Here is an 18423-nt window from a genome sequence, read left to right on the forward strand (position 1 = left end):
GATCAATTGTGTTAATATAGTATGTCAAAATGAAAAACGTGAGGTTGTGCTTAAAAAATGAATGATACCAAACAAGGAGGATAAATATTCTTTAAAGGTGAAACGTAGAGATGAAATCAAAAGTAGTCAAAGATCCTGGACCACAACTAGTCATATTACTCAACTTTGCAGACAAACATCACTGCATGTCTGTATCTTGATGTAAGGTGCCCAGCTGTGGGTCGTGACCGAAAGAACGAGATCGCGGATACAAGCGGCGGAAATGGGTTTCCTCCGAAGGGTGGCCGGCCTCTCCCTTAGAGATAGGGTGAGACGTTCGGCCATTCGGGAGGGGCTCAGAGTAGAGCCGCTGCTCCTCCACATCGAAAGGAGCCAGCTGAGGTGGTTTGAGCATCTGACAAGGATGCCTCCTGGGCGAGGTTTTCCGGGCATGTCCCACCGGGAGGAGGCCCCGGGGCAGACCCAGGACACGCTGGAGAGATTATATCTCTCGGGTGGCCTGGGAACGCCTTGGTGTTCCCCCAGATAAGCTGGAGGAGGTGGCTGGAGAGAGGGAGGTCTGGCCTTCTCTGCTTGGGCTGCTTCCCCCGCGACCCGGCCCCGGATAAGTGGAAGAAGATGGATGGATGGATAGATGAGTGTATTTGATTTTTTGTTTTTAGGTATATTTGCGTATTTATCAGACACCAAAGCGTTAAACTTGGGGTATTTGGGCCATGTTTGTCTGGGAGTCAGAGTGTTGTCACAAGGCTGCCTGTATGCTCAATATTTAGAAATACATTTTTATATAAACTTGTTAAAATTGTTTATTATGTTATTATAAAGCAGCCATGTTCATGGTGCAGGCTCTATATTTTTGCAGTCAGTAGATGAAATGGGGAACAAGATAAATAATCGGAACACGAGCTGCAATGGTTATCAGTAGCTGATACATCAGTAAGATTAATTCAGCCATTTCTCATTCATGATTTTAAACTCAAACAGAACAGGCACATTATTAAAATAAAGGAAATGAACGTAAAGTTTCTGAGAACTTTTTTATTTTTAAGCATGTATCGAGGACATTAGTCAACTTCTGCATCTATATCATCTTTGGTTATGTCTGGATGACTTGCATGATTACCCAGTTATACTAGTTGGCCAACTTCTACAGGAAGCTGTAAATATTCCCAGTTGTACCGCCTACTGTCACAATACCTGAATCAAAGAACATCACTTGACAGAAACACCTGAGCCTTCAGCCAGGGAAGTGCACCACTGTTTGCAGAGTGTGATTATTTAACTGGAAACAGAAAGGATCTCAGTTATGTCCACAACTAATCAAGACAAATGTTTTCTCCACAACCAGAAGCGGAATAGTTTTTGTCACAATGATGAAGAGCTTGTCTGTCTTGTCTGCCAACAATCGAAAGAGCACAAAGTCCATGTCTGCTGCCCAGTAGAAGAAGCAGCTGAACAGAAAAAGGTTTGTAAAAATATACATTTAAAAAAACTAATACTGGGATGAAGTTGTTGGTAGACTTACATCACAATGTAAGAAACAGATCTTTAATTAATGACTTCCATCATCACGTAATGTGTCATTTGTTCCACGAATTCTCATTATTCTTATGTCTGTAAAATGTAAGAAAATAGTGAAATGAGTGCACCCAATATGACTCAAATAATTAACAATTTTAATTCAATGTGATATTAAACAAAACCACAAAGAAAACTGATTATCAGGAACTACACAGAAATGCTATATTTTAAAATTCTTCTTCGTACATTTCAGACAGAAATCTCAGCCAGCCTCGAGTCCTTAAAGAAAAAACTCAAAGTACTAATCAACACAAAGGAACAATGGGAGGAAATAAAAACCCATATCCAGGTAAATGGTTTTGCGTTTCGTGAAACAATGCTGACTTTTACTGGGGCTTTTTAATGTTGCTTCTGACGAAAAAATCCCCAGCATGACAAACATTCCTTCCATTTACTAGCTTAAAAAAACCCCCACATTCTTTAAAATTACAGACGCAGGCATGTGAAACTGAGACAGGAATCAACCTCAAAATCCCATCCTTTCGTGAACCTCGGGACCAAAAATGGTCCCGCCCCAAAAGTGCTCTAAAAATGTTATATATCAATATTTTTTTCTACTTTAAATTAGTCAATCTTTTAAAACTACTTCTGCTTAAAATATCCATGTCAAGTTTTAATTATATTTTCATTGTTTTAACCCTTTAAATCCCAGTTTTATTACATGAGCGCCCTGTTTTTTTAGCCCCAAAAAACAAAAAAACTAAATATTTTCCAAAAAAAACATTTGAAGTAATATTTGTTTGTTATTATAATTAGGCCTTTAGATGGACTAAAGATTGGCACCAACAGTCATTTCGATCGCCTTTTATTTTTTTTCCAGGAGCGCATTTCATAAAATGCACACTATCGACCACGCCCAAAAAGTGCTATACAAAATTTATATATTAATATTTTATTCCACTTTAAATTAGCCAATCTTTTAGACCTACTTCTCCTTGAAATATTCATGTCAAGTTTTAATTACATTTCGCGGATTTTAACCCTTTATATCCCGGTTTCGTCACATGAGCGCACTGCTTTTTTTGCCCCAAAAACATAAAACATAAAATATTTTCCAAAAAAAACATTTGAAGTAATATTTTATTGTTATTATAATTAGGCCTTTAGATGGACAAAAGATTGGCACCAACATTAATTTCGATCCGTTTTTAATTTTTTTTGCAGAAGCCGAAAATGTCCCCAGGCGGCGCTGCTGCTCCTGCTCCCCCGGGGAGGAGTGCCTCTGCCGCGGGTGTGTTTCGCGCAGCGCCGGAGCATATGGTTCGGTTCCCGTGTCTGCAGCACACACTTCCGCTACCACGTGAAAACAAATACGTCATTTCCTGTTGATTAAAAAAAATTAATGCACCCTCAAACGATCCTAAGGGCAGAAAATGGTCCGGAACGAGCAGCGGGCCAAGCTGCTGCTGCACGCGGGAAATTAGTCTGCCTTTTCCGGGTATCTGTCTCGAGCAGGCCGCTGGAGAAGGTGTGTATGTTCCAGCAGGCGTCACATGTGGAACAAGGGCGCCACCCGGTGGCCAAATAAAAAATTACAATTCTAAGGCCCTGAGTCCAGAATGAAAGTGAAAGTTAAGCCATCGCCACGACGTTAATGGTAATAATTGTACAGTGAAAAATAGCGTTTATAATGGGTTTCAATGGGGCACAAATCGGCCACGAGGTTCGATAGTGGATGTATGCCTTTTATTCAGCCATTTAAGCTCATTTAAAAAACTCAGACTGAAATTTTAAAATAAAATGGGAAAAAAAATACATGTTTGAAAATTTGGCTATACTCCATTAAACACAGTGGAAATGGCGTGGAATTAAAAAACGGAAAGGCCACGAAATGGTCCCAGGTTCTACCAAGGGTTTTAAGAAGCTCCACCAGTTCCTTAAGGAGGAGGAAAACACCAGATTGCAGGCACTGAAACAGGAGGAGGAAACTAAGACTCAAATCATGTGTATGAAGCTGGAAAACATTGAAGAGCAGATCAACACACTCTCCTCCACCATCAATGATATTGAAACAGCTCTCAAAGCACAGGATGTACAGCTTCTACAGGTGCATTTACTATCATTATTTACAAGCTGTTTTTATTTATATTAACTTCTAAGTTATTTTTCCTAAAAACAGTCAAGTAAACAGTGAAAATGGCTAAACAGGACGCCCAGGTGATAATGAACATCAATATAACACACAGCATACAAAACAGTAAAATTAAAAGTATTTAGTTAGTATACATGCAAACAAGAAAATTACTGAATATTAACCAAAATCATATTTTGCATAAAATGTTTACCAACTTTATTAAATTTGAAATTTCGTATTTCTTAGATTTCTTGGATTCAAACTTGGATTAGTTTGGATTAAAACATAAAATGTCAGACAAGCATTTCTCACAGACCTATTTTCCATAGTCTGGATGTAAAATGTTAGTATGCTGTATTGGTTAATCAGTATGGTCAGTTTTAAAGACACATGTAGCGTCTGACAAGTGGGGCCGACTTCAATGTGCCTGCGTTCTTTTTAATGGCCACCAGGGGGTGATCCCTGTGATTGCAAAAAGACTTTGGGACCCATTGAAGTCTATAGAAATATCGTTTTCTACCTTTACCACTGTTAACACTTTCCTGTTGAGTTCATGGTCTCAGTTACATATTTAGGGTCATATTAAATTTTTAAAAGGAGTTAATTTCATACATCTTGGTTATACTGTTTGTCAGAAAGGAAGTAACAGTTTGTGATTGACAAGTTGTTAGTCAATGAGCGTGTTACGACCCCCTCTGCTAGGCGTCAGGGAGGGAGTAACATACACGAGCCCCCCAACACAAAACTGAGTAAAGCAAAAGGTTTTAATTCCAAACTTTAAACAGAAAACCGACAGGGCTGTGCAACAGACCACTGGGCAGACAATTATTACATAAAGAAAGAACAGTCACGAGTAAAAGTTAAAGGGTAACTAAGGCAGGCTGGCCGCACACAAAATAAAAGCTAGGGTTTTAACTAAGGCAAGCCAGCTTCACGCAATCCTACTCACAGCCAGCTAGCAGCTCAAAACTCTAATCAGGCTAGGTTTAAAGCATGCACCAAGGTTCGACAAAGGTCAGCAATATGAATAAGTTCAACAAAGATCGACGAGGGAGGCATGAAGGGCAAACTGCATGTTCAGTCCTAAGCAGCCGCCACTGAGTGAAGGACCTCCAGCCTTTTGTAGCCACAGGTGGGTACGATCTGCCACTGATTGCCTCTTGGAGCATCATGGGATCCCGGGGCAGCCAATCGTCCGTGTGGTCTGGCACACTTCATTCTGCATAAGTGAGGGTTGGCACGGGTCTCCCAGTAACCAATCACACACGAGTCCTGGAACACATTGATTTACCTAGAGGAAGGCGGGGCCACCTGAGGCCGGAGGCCGTAACAGAGCGTATGGCTTGACAGTCAGACCTGCACCGACTCACTGCATCCGGTTACAAAATCGCTACGTCCATCTCTTACAGTGTCCATGGTTGTAACCCATTAGTTTGTGTCCTGTTTTGGAGCCTCAAATCTTCCTTTGTTACCATCATCTTGTTGAGAAATCCAAAAAAAAGAACCCAGGAATGGGCAAATACTTTTTCACAGCATTGTACCTGTTTTAACACTACATAACGCATAAATAACGGCTTTTTTTCCTGGTGTAGAGCTCATAATATGAACTTTTAAACCTAGTTTAGTTGGCAATTACAGTTTTGGCACTTCTGATTTGCTTCATTTCGGCTGCTTATGTGCGCTATCATGCAAGGAGGAAGCCATATTTGAACAGTGCAGAAGTACCTTTGTGTCTTGTGGACCAAGACGCCTTTGAAATTAACTGTTTCAAAGTGGTAAAGTGTTCAGCGAGTCCAAATTAGACGTTCTTGTTGATAATCGTGGATGCTCTGTCCTCCGGGCTAAAGAGGAGGGAGACTTTGCAGTGTGTTATCAGCATTCGGTTCAAAATCCAACATTGTGGTACGGGAGTACAGGAGGTTTGCATGTTTTGGAAGGAACTATGAATGAATGCAGACCATCACACTTCTTCCTCCATGTTTGACAGTTGATGGCAAACACTGTGGAACCATCCTTTTGCCTACTTGATGGCAGTGGTGTTTCACGGCCCAGGCAAGCCTCTTTGTTTTATTCTGATGCCATAGTTAGCTTCCATGGTCTGCTCACAGACAGAGGGGGTTGTAAGTAATCCAGAAAAGTTGGAACACTTGTAGGAAATGACAGCACCAACTTTCAAGGCTTGATCAACCTCTATTACTGCAGAACAGCTTTAAATTGTTAAACCATTTTGTGTTTCCTAAAAAAGAAAGAAAAAAAGGCCTTTTTGTATACATTTAAAATGTACATTATTTTTTAGTTTTGGGTAACCTTATCTTTTTTTAGCCTCTGGCAGTTCACCGCTTACCTTTGTACCATTTCAAGCTATTCATTGGAGTTGAACGACTTGAATTGCAATACAAAACTGAAACTTTTGAACGGTAGTGCACATATGTGTGTCTTTGAATTACTGTACAGGTTTAATACTTTCAGCCGTTTCCAGATGTGCAACTCTATTTCACACATGATTTCATAATGTACTCTCTTTCACATTCTCTCTTCAACTTAAGGACTACAAGAAGACAAAGAAAATGTAAGCATAACCCACTATCTGTTAAAATCAGCATTGATCCTTTCCATGAGAGAATGCTGTAACAACTTAACATGTTTCAGGCTTCAGTGGAAAATTGGAGAGCCAGAGGTCATCAGAGATATCCTGATAAACTCTGCAAAGCATCTGGGATCACTTAGTTTTCACATTTGGAAGAAGGTGGAAGACATTGTCAGATGTGGTGGGTTAAAGAAAAAGATTTTACTCTAAATCTATCATATTTTCAACTAACTGAATTTTATGGTTTCCAGTTCCTGTTGTTTTGGATCCAAACACTGCCCATTTCAACTTACTCTGAAGAACTGTCCTGTGTGCAATACAGCAGCAAGAAGCTCCTACCCAACAATCCCGAACGCCTTGTCAGCCGTATTTCTGTGCTGGGAGCCACTGGTTTTACATCTGGAAAGCACAGCTGGACTCTAGATGTGGGCCAAGGCAAAGACTGGTACATCGGAGTGGCTCTAGACTCCATCCAAAGAAAGAATACCATCTTTCTGGGTAATTGGCTTGAGCAATGGAGACTCACTGTGGGCACAGACCACACCTCGCTCCAAGCTCCCAATGAAGGAGAAGCCCAACAGGATTACAGTCGAGCTGGACTATGACAGGGGAAAAGTCGTTTTCATCAATGCTGCAGATTCTACAAAGATCCACACATTCAAAGACAAATTTACTGAGAAGGTTTTCCCCTACTTTCCCCCCGGATTGTGTAAGGATGTGCAAAACGCGAGTCCATTGACAATCTGTCCCCAGATAATCAAAGTGAAAGTAGAATAGCTTCCCATTTCTGTAGAGTTAAAAGGCAGGCTCCATTACGTGTCATAACAGTACTAGTAATGTATGCAATAAATATTGTGACTGAAACACAATGAAAATGTTTTGTAATTAAAATTATTTATTTAAATAAGAGTTTTTCAGCAGGAAATTGTACTTTACTGTATCAAACTGAGGTCCAAAGAGCAAGAAAATAAAAAATTTCAAACACTCTTTTAGCTTTCTCAGAACGAAGTCTTTAGATTTATTTAAATTTAGTGTCAAGTTAACCATTAACCATCCTTCTCTTTGTTTTTTGGCTTCCTCTGTGACGCCATGTCTTTTAGCTTAGAGTCCAATTTTCTTTGCAGATAGGCCTTCTTATTGTGGTCCATAGATTTGTCTTTCTTCCCACTCCCAGCATAAAGAACACCCTCTTTACTTATCCTCATTCGAGCATGAGACTTGGCTTTATCTCCACAACCGTGAACCTGAAAAGTATTTGCAAGACGTCAATCAGACTTTCACGTAAAAAAAACATAAATTCCACAGATGCTTGGCAGGTGTTACCTGTTAACCTACACGTCAAACATACTACTCAGTTGAGGCGTGCCTCTTACCTCTGGTATATGATGACTGAGACAATACTGCCTGTTACAGAACAGGCAGAGCTGCCCGAGTGTTAGCACAGATGCTTTGCACTTGACAAAACTACAAACACTGTCGGCCTTCATGACACTACTGATGAGTGTGTCGAAGTCGTCATCTGGAGCAGAGGCAGCAGCGATGTCGCAGGCCCCAGCCTTGGTTCGATTTTTTCCTGGGGTTGAAACATGATGCAGAGTTAAGCTGTTAGAAAGCTGATGGGTAAGAAAACACCTTTAAATGCTTTGTTTAGACTCTTCTGATGCAAACCTTTTGCTTTTTTTGATGAGTGGCCTTGAGCTGGATGAATGTTGTTCTGTTGCTTTTTTTGTTGAGCGTTTTCTTCCCTTTTCTTCTGCTCCCTCTTCATCCTCTCTAAATGTAAACTTTTCAGGTCTAAGGGGGGTTGAGACGATGGCTCACTTTTTGAATCTGGGATCGTTTCCTCTTCCTCTTCCGTTGCTGCTCGTGCTTCCTCTTTGGCTGGTTTTGACACTGGGGGTCTGGAGACAGTGATACACCTCTCACTTCCCTCTCCTTTGCTCTCATGAATGAGGCCCAGCTCCTCAGCGATCTCATGGACCAGCAGCCGGTCATGAGAGTTAAACGATGACGGAAACTGTAGCTCACTCTGGTTTAAGTCCTTCATAAACCTTTCCACCTGCTCTCTGATCTCAGCGCGTCTGCCCTTACTCTGCTCTTGCTCTGCTGATGTGCTAGACTTTGTTTGCTTCTCTGAACCAGCTGCATTTTCCTTGCTGCTGCTACCAGCAGATTTTTTCTGTCCTGGCTTTGCTTTACTGGAGGGCTGATCCTTGACCTTGTGTTTGGTAGATGTGGAGGTGCTGGAAGAGGCTGTTTTCGCATCTTTGTGGTCACGGGTGTAATTTTGTGGTACGATGTCTTGAATGTACTCGAACGCTGTTCTGACCTCACCAAACTCAGTCATGTGATCAATCAGGGATTTCAGAAAACCGTGATTCTGAACGGTTTGAGTGTCACACACGACAGCGATGTGTCGTCTTGCACGCGTAACGGCAACATTTATCCTTCTGTCCTCTGCTAGAAATCCAACTTCACCTAAAATAAATGGAATCAGTGGGAAAAAAAAAAATTGTGATAGCCTGTTGTTTATGTTTAATGCAGCTAACATCTGCAATTCTGTGACAGAATTAAAAGGAATGTCATGAATTACCTTTTCTGTTGGATCGAACTAACGACAACACGACAGCCTCTTTTTCCCTGCCCTGAAATCCATCCACTGATTTTATCTCGAGCTCTGGATGCTTTGCAGAAAGTTTTTGACGTAGAAGATCGACCTGTACGGAGAGAAAAACGGTTGTTATATTCAAAACAGCACTGTTATATCGATTTTCCTTGGCAGCTGTGGTTTAAGTGGTATAACGGAATGTCTACCAATTAGAAGGTCGGAATGACGGAATGTCTGTGAGCCCGAGTTGCCACCAATTGCAGTGTGAGTGTGTGAATGTTAGATAAAAGAACTGTATGAATGTGTGTGATTGGCTGAATGAGACTTAGAAAAGGCTTTGAGTGCTCAAAATTAAGTAGAACGACATTATATAAGTACCAGTGTGTTTACCATGTACCATTTAAATGATAAAGCTTCGGGTGTTTATTTTTATCAAAGGGAAAGATGTTTTTACATACATACATGCAAATTTATTGCACACTGTGGTCAAATGTTTGTGCACGTTGGAGGTATTTCTTCTCTGTTGGGGGAATTATTTATTTTTTATTTTTTTAAGCAATGTAATACACATATCACTTTTCTTTAAAGTAATGCATTAAGTTACTTAAAAGCTAAGTCATTCTTTATACTAGTCTTTACATCCTTTTTGCATTTCCCTAATCACTGTGCTATGATGATCTGACCTTCAGGAAAATTTTTTTAATAATTCTCCCTGGAATTTTGAAACCAATCAGTTACTTTCAGTGCTGCCAGTCTCATTTCTGTGACTTACTTGTAGATTGTATGGAGCAATAACAGCTATGTCTTTAGCTTTAACTCCAGCTTCAGTCAGAGCTTTTATGTGCAGATCGACGATGTCGACCTCACCTGAGGAAACACATCACACGCTGTTAAACTGTCATACCACACAAGCAGTAAACATAGATGGCTTGTTTACAAGCTAAAATTAAAAAAGAATAACCTGTGTTGCCTTTGGACTGCTCATCTGCGACCTCCATTTCACTCAGACCACACCCTGCTGTGTCAATAAGAAGCAGCGGCATGCTGGTCTCTTCAACGCATGCGACTCCTGCTAGATCTCTGTTTTGAGCGACATTTTTAAATGAATCCAAAGATTCATCCGTCACCAGAACTCAAATATGAGATGCTTTAAAATAGTACATTGAGTCTCACTTCAGTAAATGTCCCTCCACAGAGCTGTGAGCGGTCAGTCTTCCATGGTACATCTCCTTGGAGGCCCACTGCATAATGGCACTGTTCATGCGGTACTGAACTGTCAGCATACGAACCACCGAGTCCCCGTACATCTGGATAAGTCTCTCCATAAGACTCAGAGATAAGCCTTTTGATGCAGCCCTGTATGCAACAGAACAACATAAAAATTTTAGAGATTTACATTTTAATTTCTGAAAACCAGCCTCATTCGCATTCACATCAACGGCCAATTTAGAATACACATTTAACCCAACCCCACTAACTGCACATCTTTGGACTGTGGGAGAAAGCCAGAATACCAGGAGAGATCCCTGCTGTACCCTGCCTCTCGCCCTGTGACAACTGGAATAGGTTACCGCCCTGCACAACCCTGAATTGGAAAAGTGGAAAAAAATGGATGGAGCATCGATGACTTCTTTCTATAACTGATTTGATACTGGGATTAAAAGTGCATTAGGATGAGATCTCTGAACCACCAGTACACACAGAAGAGCTGATTAGAGCTAGAAAAACCTGTTTCGGTGTTTTAAAAAGCAACAGACTGGAAAACTATGAAACCTATCCTTTAACCAAGCTTGTTGTTTTTATAATCAGAAATCTGAATGCTTCAGAAAATGTGTCAAAAGTGCTTTTTAAAGGAAAAATTAAAATTCTAAAAACTATTTCTAGTGACATCCTTTGGATTTTGTCCTCCACTTTTAACTCCAGAGGCTTAATAAAAGCAGGCGGTGAATGTCTCATTGTTCAGGTTATGTTACAATTCATTTACATACTGGCAACAGATAAATGCTACATCGTGTATTTTAAGGTTAAAAACTTCTGGGACTTGAGGGAAAAAAGTCACAACGGTATAGATATCAAATGCTGAATATTATGAATGCATAAAAAACCCAAACTTGAATTTTTTACATTTGTGATTTAATGGTAGGTGGTAACTGCTTGTAGTCTCCAGCCAGGATGCACTTGCGCGCTCTAAGCAGGGCGATCCAGCAGCTGCTCTCCAGTGCCTGAGCACACTCGTCTATCACCACCCAGTCAAAATGTTCAGCTGGCAGGAACTTCAGAGGCCCATCATCGCAGGCACCTGCACACACGCAGACAAGCGCTCTCCGATTACCTTTCATCATTACTCCAGCATCTGAATGACACTGTCATCGGGCCATTACTCACCTGTGTTGGTTGATAACACAACGTCAGCACTTTTAAGGATCTGGGCGATGGCTGCTGCCTCTCTGCTTTTCAGCTCTTTTCTCAGCTCTCCTATTTCTCGTTTCATGTTCCCCCGTTCTCCTTTCTCCTTTTTCATTCCCGTCTTGGAACAATCACAACATCACAAATCATTTGAGACGGCACTAAAATGACATGTTAGCGGGACACCACACTATAATACTCACAAATGCTTTATCAATGTCCTTCCGGATCTCAGCGATGATGTTTGCGTTGTCACTCTGAGCCAGGATGGCATCCAGTGAATGTTTCTGTATGGACTCCAGTAGCCTGGCTGGGTGACCCAGCCTCAGGACCTTGGCTTTGCCCTGGGCTAACCTCTCCACTAAATTATCCACCGCCACATTTGAAGGAGCACAGCACAGGATCTGCACAGTCACAAGAGCCAAAGTGATCCTGTCTAGACTAGAGTTGTGGCATTGATAACATTCTTCTTTATACACTAACAAATTCACATTTTTGCACCTTTTGCCCCTGTTTGACAGCTTGCAGGATGATTTCCACCACAGTGGTGGTCTTCCCAGTGCCCGGAGGCCCATGAATCACTGCAAGCTCTCTCTGTGACAGAGCGAAGGATACAGCTTCTCTTTGGGAGTCATCCAAGTTTGAGTTAAAGAATTCAACCTTATCTGATGAAATAAAACAGAGGCAAACACCAATGCGCTGAATGTTATATATGCATATGGAAACTTAGATTTCTAAACAATCTTTTAATTAAAACAGGAGCTAATATTTACTCACTTGGTTGTGACTGAGAAGTAGGTTTTGTGTCTCCAAAGAGGACACTTATTAAATTGGAAGCTGGTCCATTGTTGTATCCATTTAATGTATTCAAAGCACTGCAAGCAGAAACCCCATGGGTTAAGTTTCAAAAGTGTACTGATTCACATGCACCGAGGTATTTTTGGTTACAGATATTCCTCACCGTTTCATTCGTTTGTAAGTGACGTCGTTTGCTAACTTTAAAAGGTTGTAAAGTGCATCTGAATCTAAACTGTGGCCATCCTTTAAATCATCAAAGGCCACACTTACAGATGCTTGGCCGACCCTTGTCACAATCCCAGTACTGATCTGTGAGGCTGCAGTGCATCCAGTAGTGTCATACAAGCCAACTATATCACCTGCAAAGACAGACACATACCTCACTGTAATATAAACATAATTTAATTACATTTTATTTATATAGTGCAAATCAGAACAACCATTTCTAAAGGTGCTTTATATTGTGAGGTAAATCTCTATAATAATGGAGAGACAACCCCCTATGAGCAAGCACTTGACAAAAGTGGGAAAGCAAAGCTTTTAATAGGAAGACACCTCTGACAGAACCAGGCTCAGGAAGGGGCAGCCATCTGCTGCGACTTGTTGGTGTTGAAGAGAGCCTAGTCTTGTTACAGGATAACTAAGTGAGGATTCATGGTCACCTGATCCAGCCTTAACTATAAGCTTTATCAAAAAAGAAAATTTTAAGCCTCATCATAAAAGGAAAAGGGCCTCAAAGCTGAACACTCTGCCTCATAAAGTAAAAACAGACGTCAATCTCACCAGGTCCGAAGCTGTTGCTTGGCAGAGATGAGAACCCAAGATGCTTTCTTGGCTCCAAGATGACGACTGTGCGGCCGTAGAGGCCTGTGGACTGACTTCCTATCTGCAGTTTCAGCAGGCAAACACCTTTGTTTTGAAGATCCTTGAGAGAAATGTTCTCCTGCCATACCCTGAGGGCACAAAAAAGGGAAATCACGAGTGACAACTGTTGATAACAACATTTGGTTTTAGATTATTTTCAGGAGAAATCTCTGTGTTTAGAAACAAATCCATTTTTTAAAACCACACCTTAATCTCTCTGAAAACAATTTAAATACAAATAATAAAAACATCTTTATGTCGCACAGTTCAGCAAACTAAATTCTGCAGTGTGACCGTTTGACAGTGCAGATGTGACATTACATACCTGGTCTCCTCTATCTCAGCCTCCCGCTCCTCCTGCAGAAGCTCGAGTGTCTTTGACACAAACTTTTCCAAGGCCATTACTCACTGAAATGGTAACAGAACAAGATGTTTCTAGCACATCATCTGATTTTTAGAAAAACATCTCTACATGCTATAATATTTATAATGTGCAAAGATTGATAAATAATCTTAATTTTGTGATTTATGGATTAGTTAAATTGACATTTCATCCACTTTAATACTAAAGTATAGTTTTGCTTCCAACGTTCATGCTTCTTCTACCTTCTGTTTAACTTTTTTACAGTTTTATTTCTATACACCTTTTCTCTGGGTTACAAAAAAATGATTTAATGTTCTACAAAAAAACTCAAACAAATAACAAACAAAATATTCAAAGCAATAATAGTTATTCATGATCATACTACTACTAAGCTGCAGCAGCTTCATTGGCTCCCAGTCAAATATCGTATCAATTTCAAAATACTCTTGTACACATCTATGGCTATTCATCATCTCTCTCCTGCATATCTCTGATCTGGTTCAGATCACCACCCCATCTCTGTGTCTTAGATCTTCTTCTCTTTCTCTGTCCCCTCTCCCCGTCTTGCCACCATGGGGAGCAGGGCTTGCTCTGCTCCTCGACTCTGGAATTCCCTACCTCCTGATTTAAGAAATATCACTTCCTTCTCTCTCTTTAAGTCCCAACTCAAAACTCACTTGTTCAAAATAGCTTATCCCACATAACCTCTCCACTCTGCTATTTTAAATTTGTTTTATGTCTTGTGCTTTTATGATTGTGTAAACTGCTTGCTTTTAGTGTTCTGCTGTGTACAGTGTCCTTGAGTGTTCTGAAAGGCGCTTTCAAATAAAATGTATTATTATTATTATTATTATTATTATTATTATTACGACACAGGTTAAATTGGTCTTAACCATATTTAAATATTTTTGTACTTTTTCTGTACTTCTCCTCCTAAATAATTCGTCCGAAACTGAATCTACTAGCCTGTACACCCACTACTGTATTTATTTTATTTTTAATTTGGGGAAAACGACAAAAACAACAAAGGAAAAACTGTAAAATTTAAAAAAAAAAGCTGTAAAATAAAAAGCACTAGGACCCACACTTAGTTATTATAGATGAAAGTAACCCTTAAAAAAGAAGCAGGGTATAGGTAAATCGTTTCAACGCACAAACATGTTAAAGCTAAATGCTAACATCACAGCCACGGTCATTTTACTTTACGAGCAGTTAGCAAGCGAGAACTGCACTCACCTGTTAGCGCCTGAAACCTAAAGACGGAAAAGCCAAATTTAACGTTAGTTAATCATGCTAAATAACTTGGAAATGTAACACCCTCTCTATCATTACTCAGGTGGATTTGTTTGGTTCCTGTTCTCTTCCTTGTTTGTGTTTTACTGGTTGACAAACTCGGCACACTGCCACCTATAGGCTCGGATGTCACAAACACGCACCTTTTATTTTGAAAAATGCAAACCCCGGAAGTTTCCTGGCGAGGCTGACGCTTCAGAAGCACATTGAGATAAGTTGTCAGTCAAACAGACACCAACCGCCTGACATCAAAAGCTTTCAGTCTGTTTATGGTTATTTAGGGTAGTATGTTTTAGCAGGACGAGCCGGGCCGCTTTGGGTTACTGCTCTGCTTGATTTTAGGCCGCGGGAGGATATGGTGGTTTCTAATCTCACACATCCCAGTAAAGGAAGGAAACACTTGCACTGCAAATCTGCAGACCTCAGCTAGCCAATCTTATATTTAACTGCTCTGTGTTTTTTAAATTGGCTTTTTGGAAATGAGAGCCTCGTTGGTCTTCCTTCATATCGTCTCAAGCTGCTGGCTGGTCAGTGCCACACTTTCAAAAACCGATGCAAAGAAGTCGCACAAAGCTGAAGCTGAGGTGAGTAACTTCAGGTCTTAATCTTTAAACTGGTTCGAGCTGTTCTGTGCTGTCAGGTCAAACAGGTCTGAATGCGTTTGCCTAAAATGTCCTTGGTCTCCTGTCTCCGTCCTGTCGTGGTTATCTGTTACTGAAACGGGCTCTTTTCTCTTTGATCTCACTTGTTTAGACATCTCCAGCAGAATTATCTGTACTGGAGAGAAACCTTGTTGTGTCAGACCCGCACTGGAAAGACATAGCGAAGGAGGAAAAGAGATACTGTGCACACATCAAGAAAACGTTTCAAGGACCAGTGCTTGGATATGTGACACCCGTAAGTCTGAAATCCAGTCACAATTATATCTCCTTGTTCTCCTGCTGAATTTAAACGTTTGACAATAGTGTGTAAGTGATGGGACAGACCATAGCCATGTGGACTCCAGTGAGTAGATTTATCAGTTGATAGATAATGAATCATTAACTGGTTTGATAATCACATTCTAATTTCTTAATCTTTATTAGCTGTCACCAAAAAATCTATCCAATCCCCCCTCATCTATGACACTGGTAACACTTTAATTTAATATGCTTATGGTCATGTAAGAAAATTAAAAACCTGCCCTTTAGGGTTTCATATGTACGTTTTAGCACAGTCAAAGACACAACTTATTTTTCTCATCCTGCAGTGGAATTCCCACGGCTATGACGTTGCCAAGATGTTTGGGTCCAAGCTAACTTCGGTGTCACCGGTGTGGCTTCAGCTGCGCAGACGAGGACCTGAAACCTTTGACGTTACGGGACTCCACGATCACGATCCAGGCAGATGATCCACTTTTTTCCTTAACTTTATCACTGATTAAAGCCTCACCTTAAGTCACGGATGAACATGAGGTAAAAGAGTGTCTTTTGATCTTTTCAGGCTGGGTCAAAGCTGTACGCAAGTCTAACAAAAAAGTCAGGATTGGTGAGTGAATGCCAACTTTACTGCCCACAGGTACTCAAGTCTGATTGTGTGGATTCAGATTAGTTCATTTTCTTTTTTAACCATCAGTGCCTCGGCTCTTATTTGATGGCTGGTCCTACCAGGACTACATGGCAGTATTTGGAAGTGAGGATGAAATTGACGAGTTGGGAACTGAGCTGGTGGATGTTGCAAAAGTAAATAAGTAGTGTTTGTGTCTTTAATTCCAATAAAACCTTGTTTTTGGTTTATTCGGTGACTGATTAACGTAAAAACCGTGGTTTTGCAGACTGAAGGTTTCGATGGCTTCACCTTGGAGTTGTGGAGTCAGCTGGGAGGTAACAAAAGAAAGTGAGTGATTCTGTTGCAAGCCCCGATCACAAGTTTTGCTTTGTCTGAGGTTAATCAATAATCAAGCATTTCTGATCTACCCACACAGGGAACTGGTCCATTTGGTGAAACACATATGCGAGACTTTGAAAGCTAAAAGATTAGACTGCATTCTTGTTATTCCACCAGCAGTAACAAGGTGAATTCATTTATTTTGCATTCAGCAGCTATAAATGCTAAAAAAAACAAACAAACAACAACAACAAAAACAATCAGTGTGATTGGTTTAGATTTGTTTTTCCTGTGAATTATCAGCACAGGGCAGCCGGGTATGTTTGGCAGGGAGGAGTTTGAGCAGTTGGCCCCAGTCGTCGATGGATTCAGTCTCATGACATATGACTATTCCAGTGGTGCCAGGTGAGTACATGGCACAGGTGATGCAACAAGAGGATTCAAACTGGCGTTAATCCAGTTTTCTGAGTTGTGTGCTGTTGTTGTTATAGGCCGGGCCCTAGCTCTCCGCTGCCCTGGGTCAGAGACTGTGTCCTCCAGCTTGCACCAAACTCTCAGTGGAGGGAGAAGATTCTGCTTGGACTCAATCTGTACGGCCTTGATTTTGCAAGCCAGGGAACAGAGCCAGTCCTGGGAACAAGGTGAGCTGAAACTCTAGCTATTGCTGCAATACTTTAACCTCCTAAGACCCGAACTCTTCCACGGCATGCATTTTTAATTTCTCTTTGATATTTGGGCTGATCTGAAAAAGTCTTTTCCTGCTTTTTCACACATTTTCAGTCCAGTCCTGACCATTTCCATTACAGTTTTTTTGTTAAACCACTTAACCCTGATCTATAAATCACTCAGCATAAAAAAAGGTACCTAACTCGAAGGACGCACTAGTGTTGTGTCTGCACATAGTAGATGACTTGGCAAAGAACCAGTTTTGGAGTTTGACACAAAATCATATTTTTGCAATAAAAAGGTGATTCTCAAAGAGTAAACATAGCATACCTCGACAAGGTGTGCAGCATCCTTAAACATTTACTGCATAGCATTCAGACTGTGTTGACTTTCAAGCTCATTAGAATTGTAGAAACTCTGGTAATTCCACGTATGTTTGCATGGATTTAAAAAAAAAAAAAAAAAAAAAAAAAAAAAATTGGTTCCCTTTCTTTTAGCAAAATAAAAAGAATTACAGGGTGGCTCAGGACTTTTTCACAGTACTAAACGTAATTTTCTGACTGCAAGTAGCATGAGCTTTTTATTTATAGTAAAAAATGGCGATAAGTTGGAGTAAAGAGTCGATTGAGAACTTTGACATGGACTTGAAGCCTCTTACCGCACTCGTCTGTGGTTTCCTGCAGGTACATCGAGATCTTGCGAGAACACAGGCCAAAGGTTCTCTGGGATGAATACTCTGCAGAGCATTACTTCACTTACAAGAGGTATTAATTTAATAAAACATCAGGGTTTAAACAATATTTCGAGGTTATTTAAATGTCCCGAGAGCTTTTCTTGATTAAATATCCTGTCCTTTGCCTTTTATTTTAGGAACAATGCAGTTAAGCATGTGGTGTACTACCCTTCACTGAAGGTAAAACTGTTCACTTCTGCAATTAAAAGAATAGGAGTATTAATCATCAATGAGTGATTAATATTATTTCAACTGTTTTACAGTCAATCGACCTGAGGATTTCTTTAGCTGCTGAACTGGGAACAGGAATTTCCTTGTGGGAATTGGGACAAGGACTGGATTATTTCTATGATCTGCTATAAGAGTTGGACTTGTTGGCGAACACTGTGAATCTCGGATTGACACAATATATCTATATTTTTTTGTCATTGAAGTCAGTGCCGTTTTGTTTTTTTTCCTATCTCGACATCTGCAGTGAGCCACTGACGGGGTTTAATTAACGCTCAACTTGTTTGAGGGTCGTGAATGTATCGAGCTCTTGAATGACACGGCGGTTTATTTTTAGGCATCTGCAACCAACAAA

General features: G+C 40.5%; 2 protein-coding genes and 1 pseudogene across 2 annotated transcripts; 2 read left to right on the forward strand and 1 right to left on the reverse strand.

The window, feature by feature from the left end:
• Nucleotides 1–1297: 1297 nt before the first annotated feature.
• Nucleotides 1298–7019, forward strand: LOC146627965 (E3 ubiquitin-protein ligase TRIM39-like; annotated as a pseudogene).
• A 218-nt stretch (nucleotides 7020–7237) lies between these two features.
• Nucleotides 7238–14637, reverse strand: ighmbp2 (immunoglobulin mu DNA binding protein 2). The gene is made up of 16 exons (XM_085357501.1): nucleotides 14519–14637; nucleotides 13244–13326; nucleotides 12838–13007; nucleotides 12218–12413; nucleotides 12034–12131; nucleotides 11758–11921; nucleotides 11460–11660; nucleotides 11236–11377; nucleotides 10975–11149; nucleotides 10024–10206; nucleotides 9812–9930; nucleotides 9623–9717; nucleotides 8836–8959; nucleotides 7911–8720; nucleotides 7616–7815; nucleotides 7238–7486 (listed from the first exon to the last, which is right to left on the reverse strand). Exons 2-16 carry the CDS (start codon nucleotides 13318–13320, stop codon nucleotides 7289–7291), a joined length of 2952 nt encoding a protein of 983 aa, XP_085213627.1. The 5' UTR covers nucleotides 13321–13326; nucleotides 14519–14637; the 3' UTR covers nucleotides 7238–7288.
• A 117-nt stretch (nucleotides 14638–14754) lies between these two features.
• chid1 (chitinase domain containing 1) lies at nucleotides 14755–18278 on the forward strand. Its single transcript, XM_085359250.1, has 12 exons — nucleotides 14755–15159; nucleotides 15329–15472; nucleotides 15825–15957; nucleotides 16058–16102; nucleotides 16190–16296; nucleotides 16389–16450; nucleotides 16539–16628; nucleotides 16745–16846; nucleotides 16933–17082; nucleotides 17791–17871; nucleotides 17978–18020; nucleotides 18104–18278. Exons 1-12 carry the CDS (start codon nucleotides 15055–15057, stop codon nucleotides 18200–18202), a joined length of 1161 nt encoding a protein of 386 aa, XP_085215376.1. The 5' UTR covers nucleotides 14755–15054; the 3' UTR covers nucleotides 18203–18278.
• Nucleotides 18279–18423: the final 145 nt, after the last annotated feature.

The sequence above is a fragment of the Diplotaxodon limnothrissa genome, linkage group LG7 (genome assembly GCF_057381915.1).
Source record: "Diplotaxodon limnothrissa isolate DT_005_m linkage group LG7, D_limnothrissa_male_GT1.1, whole genome shotgun sequence".
Classification (NCBI taxonomy): Eukaryota; Metazoa; Chordata; class Actinopteri; order Cichliformes; family Cichlidae; genus Diplotaxodon; species Diplotaxodon limnothrissa.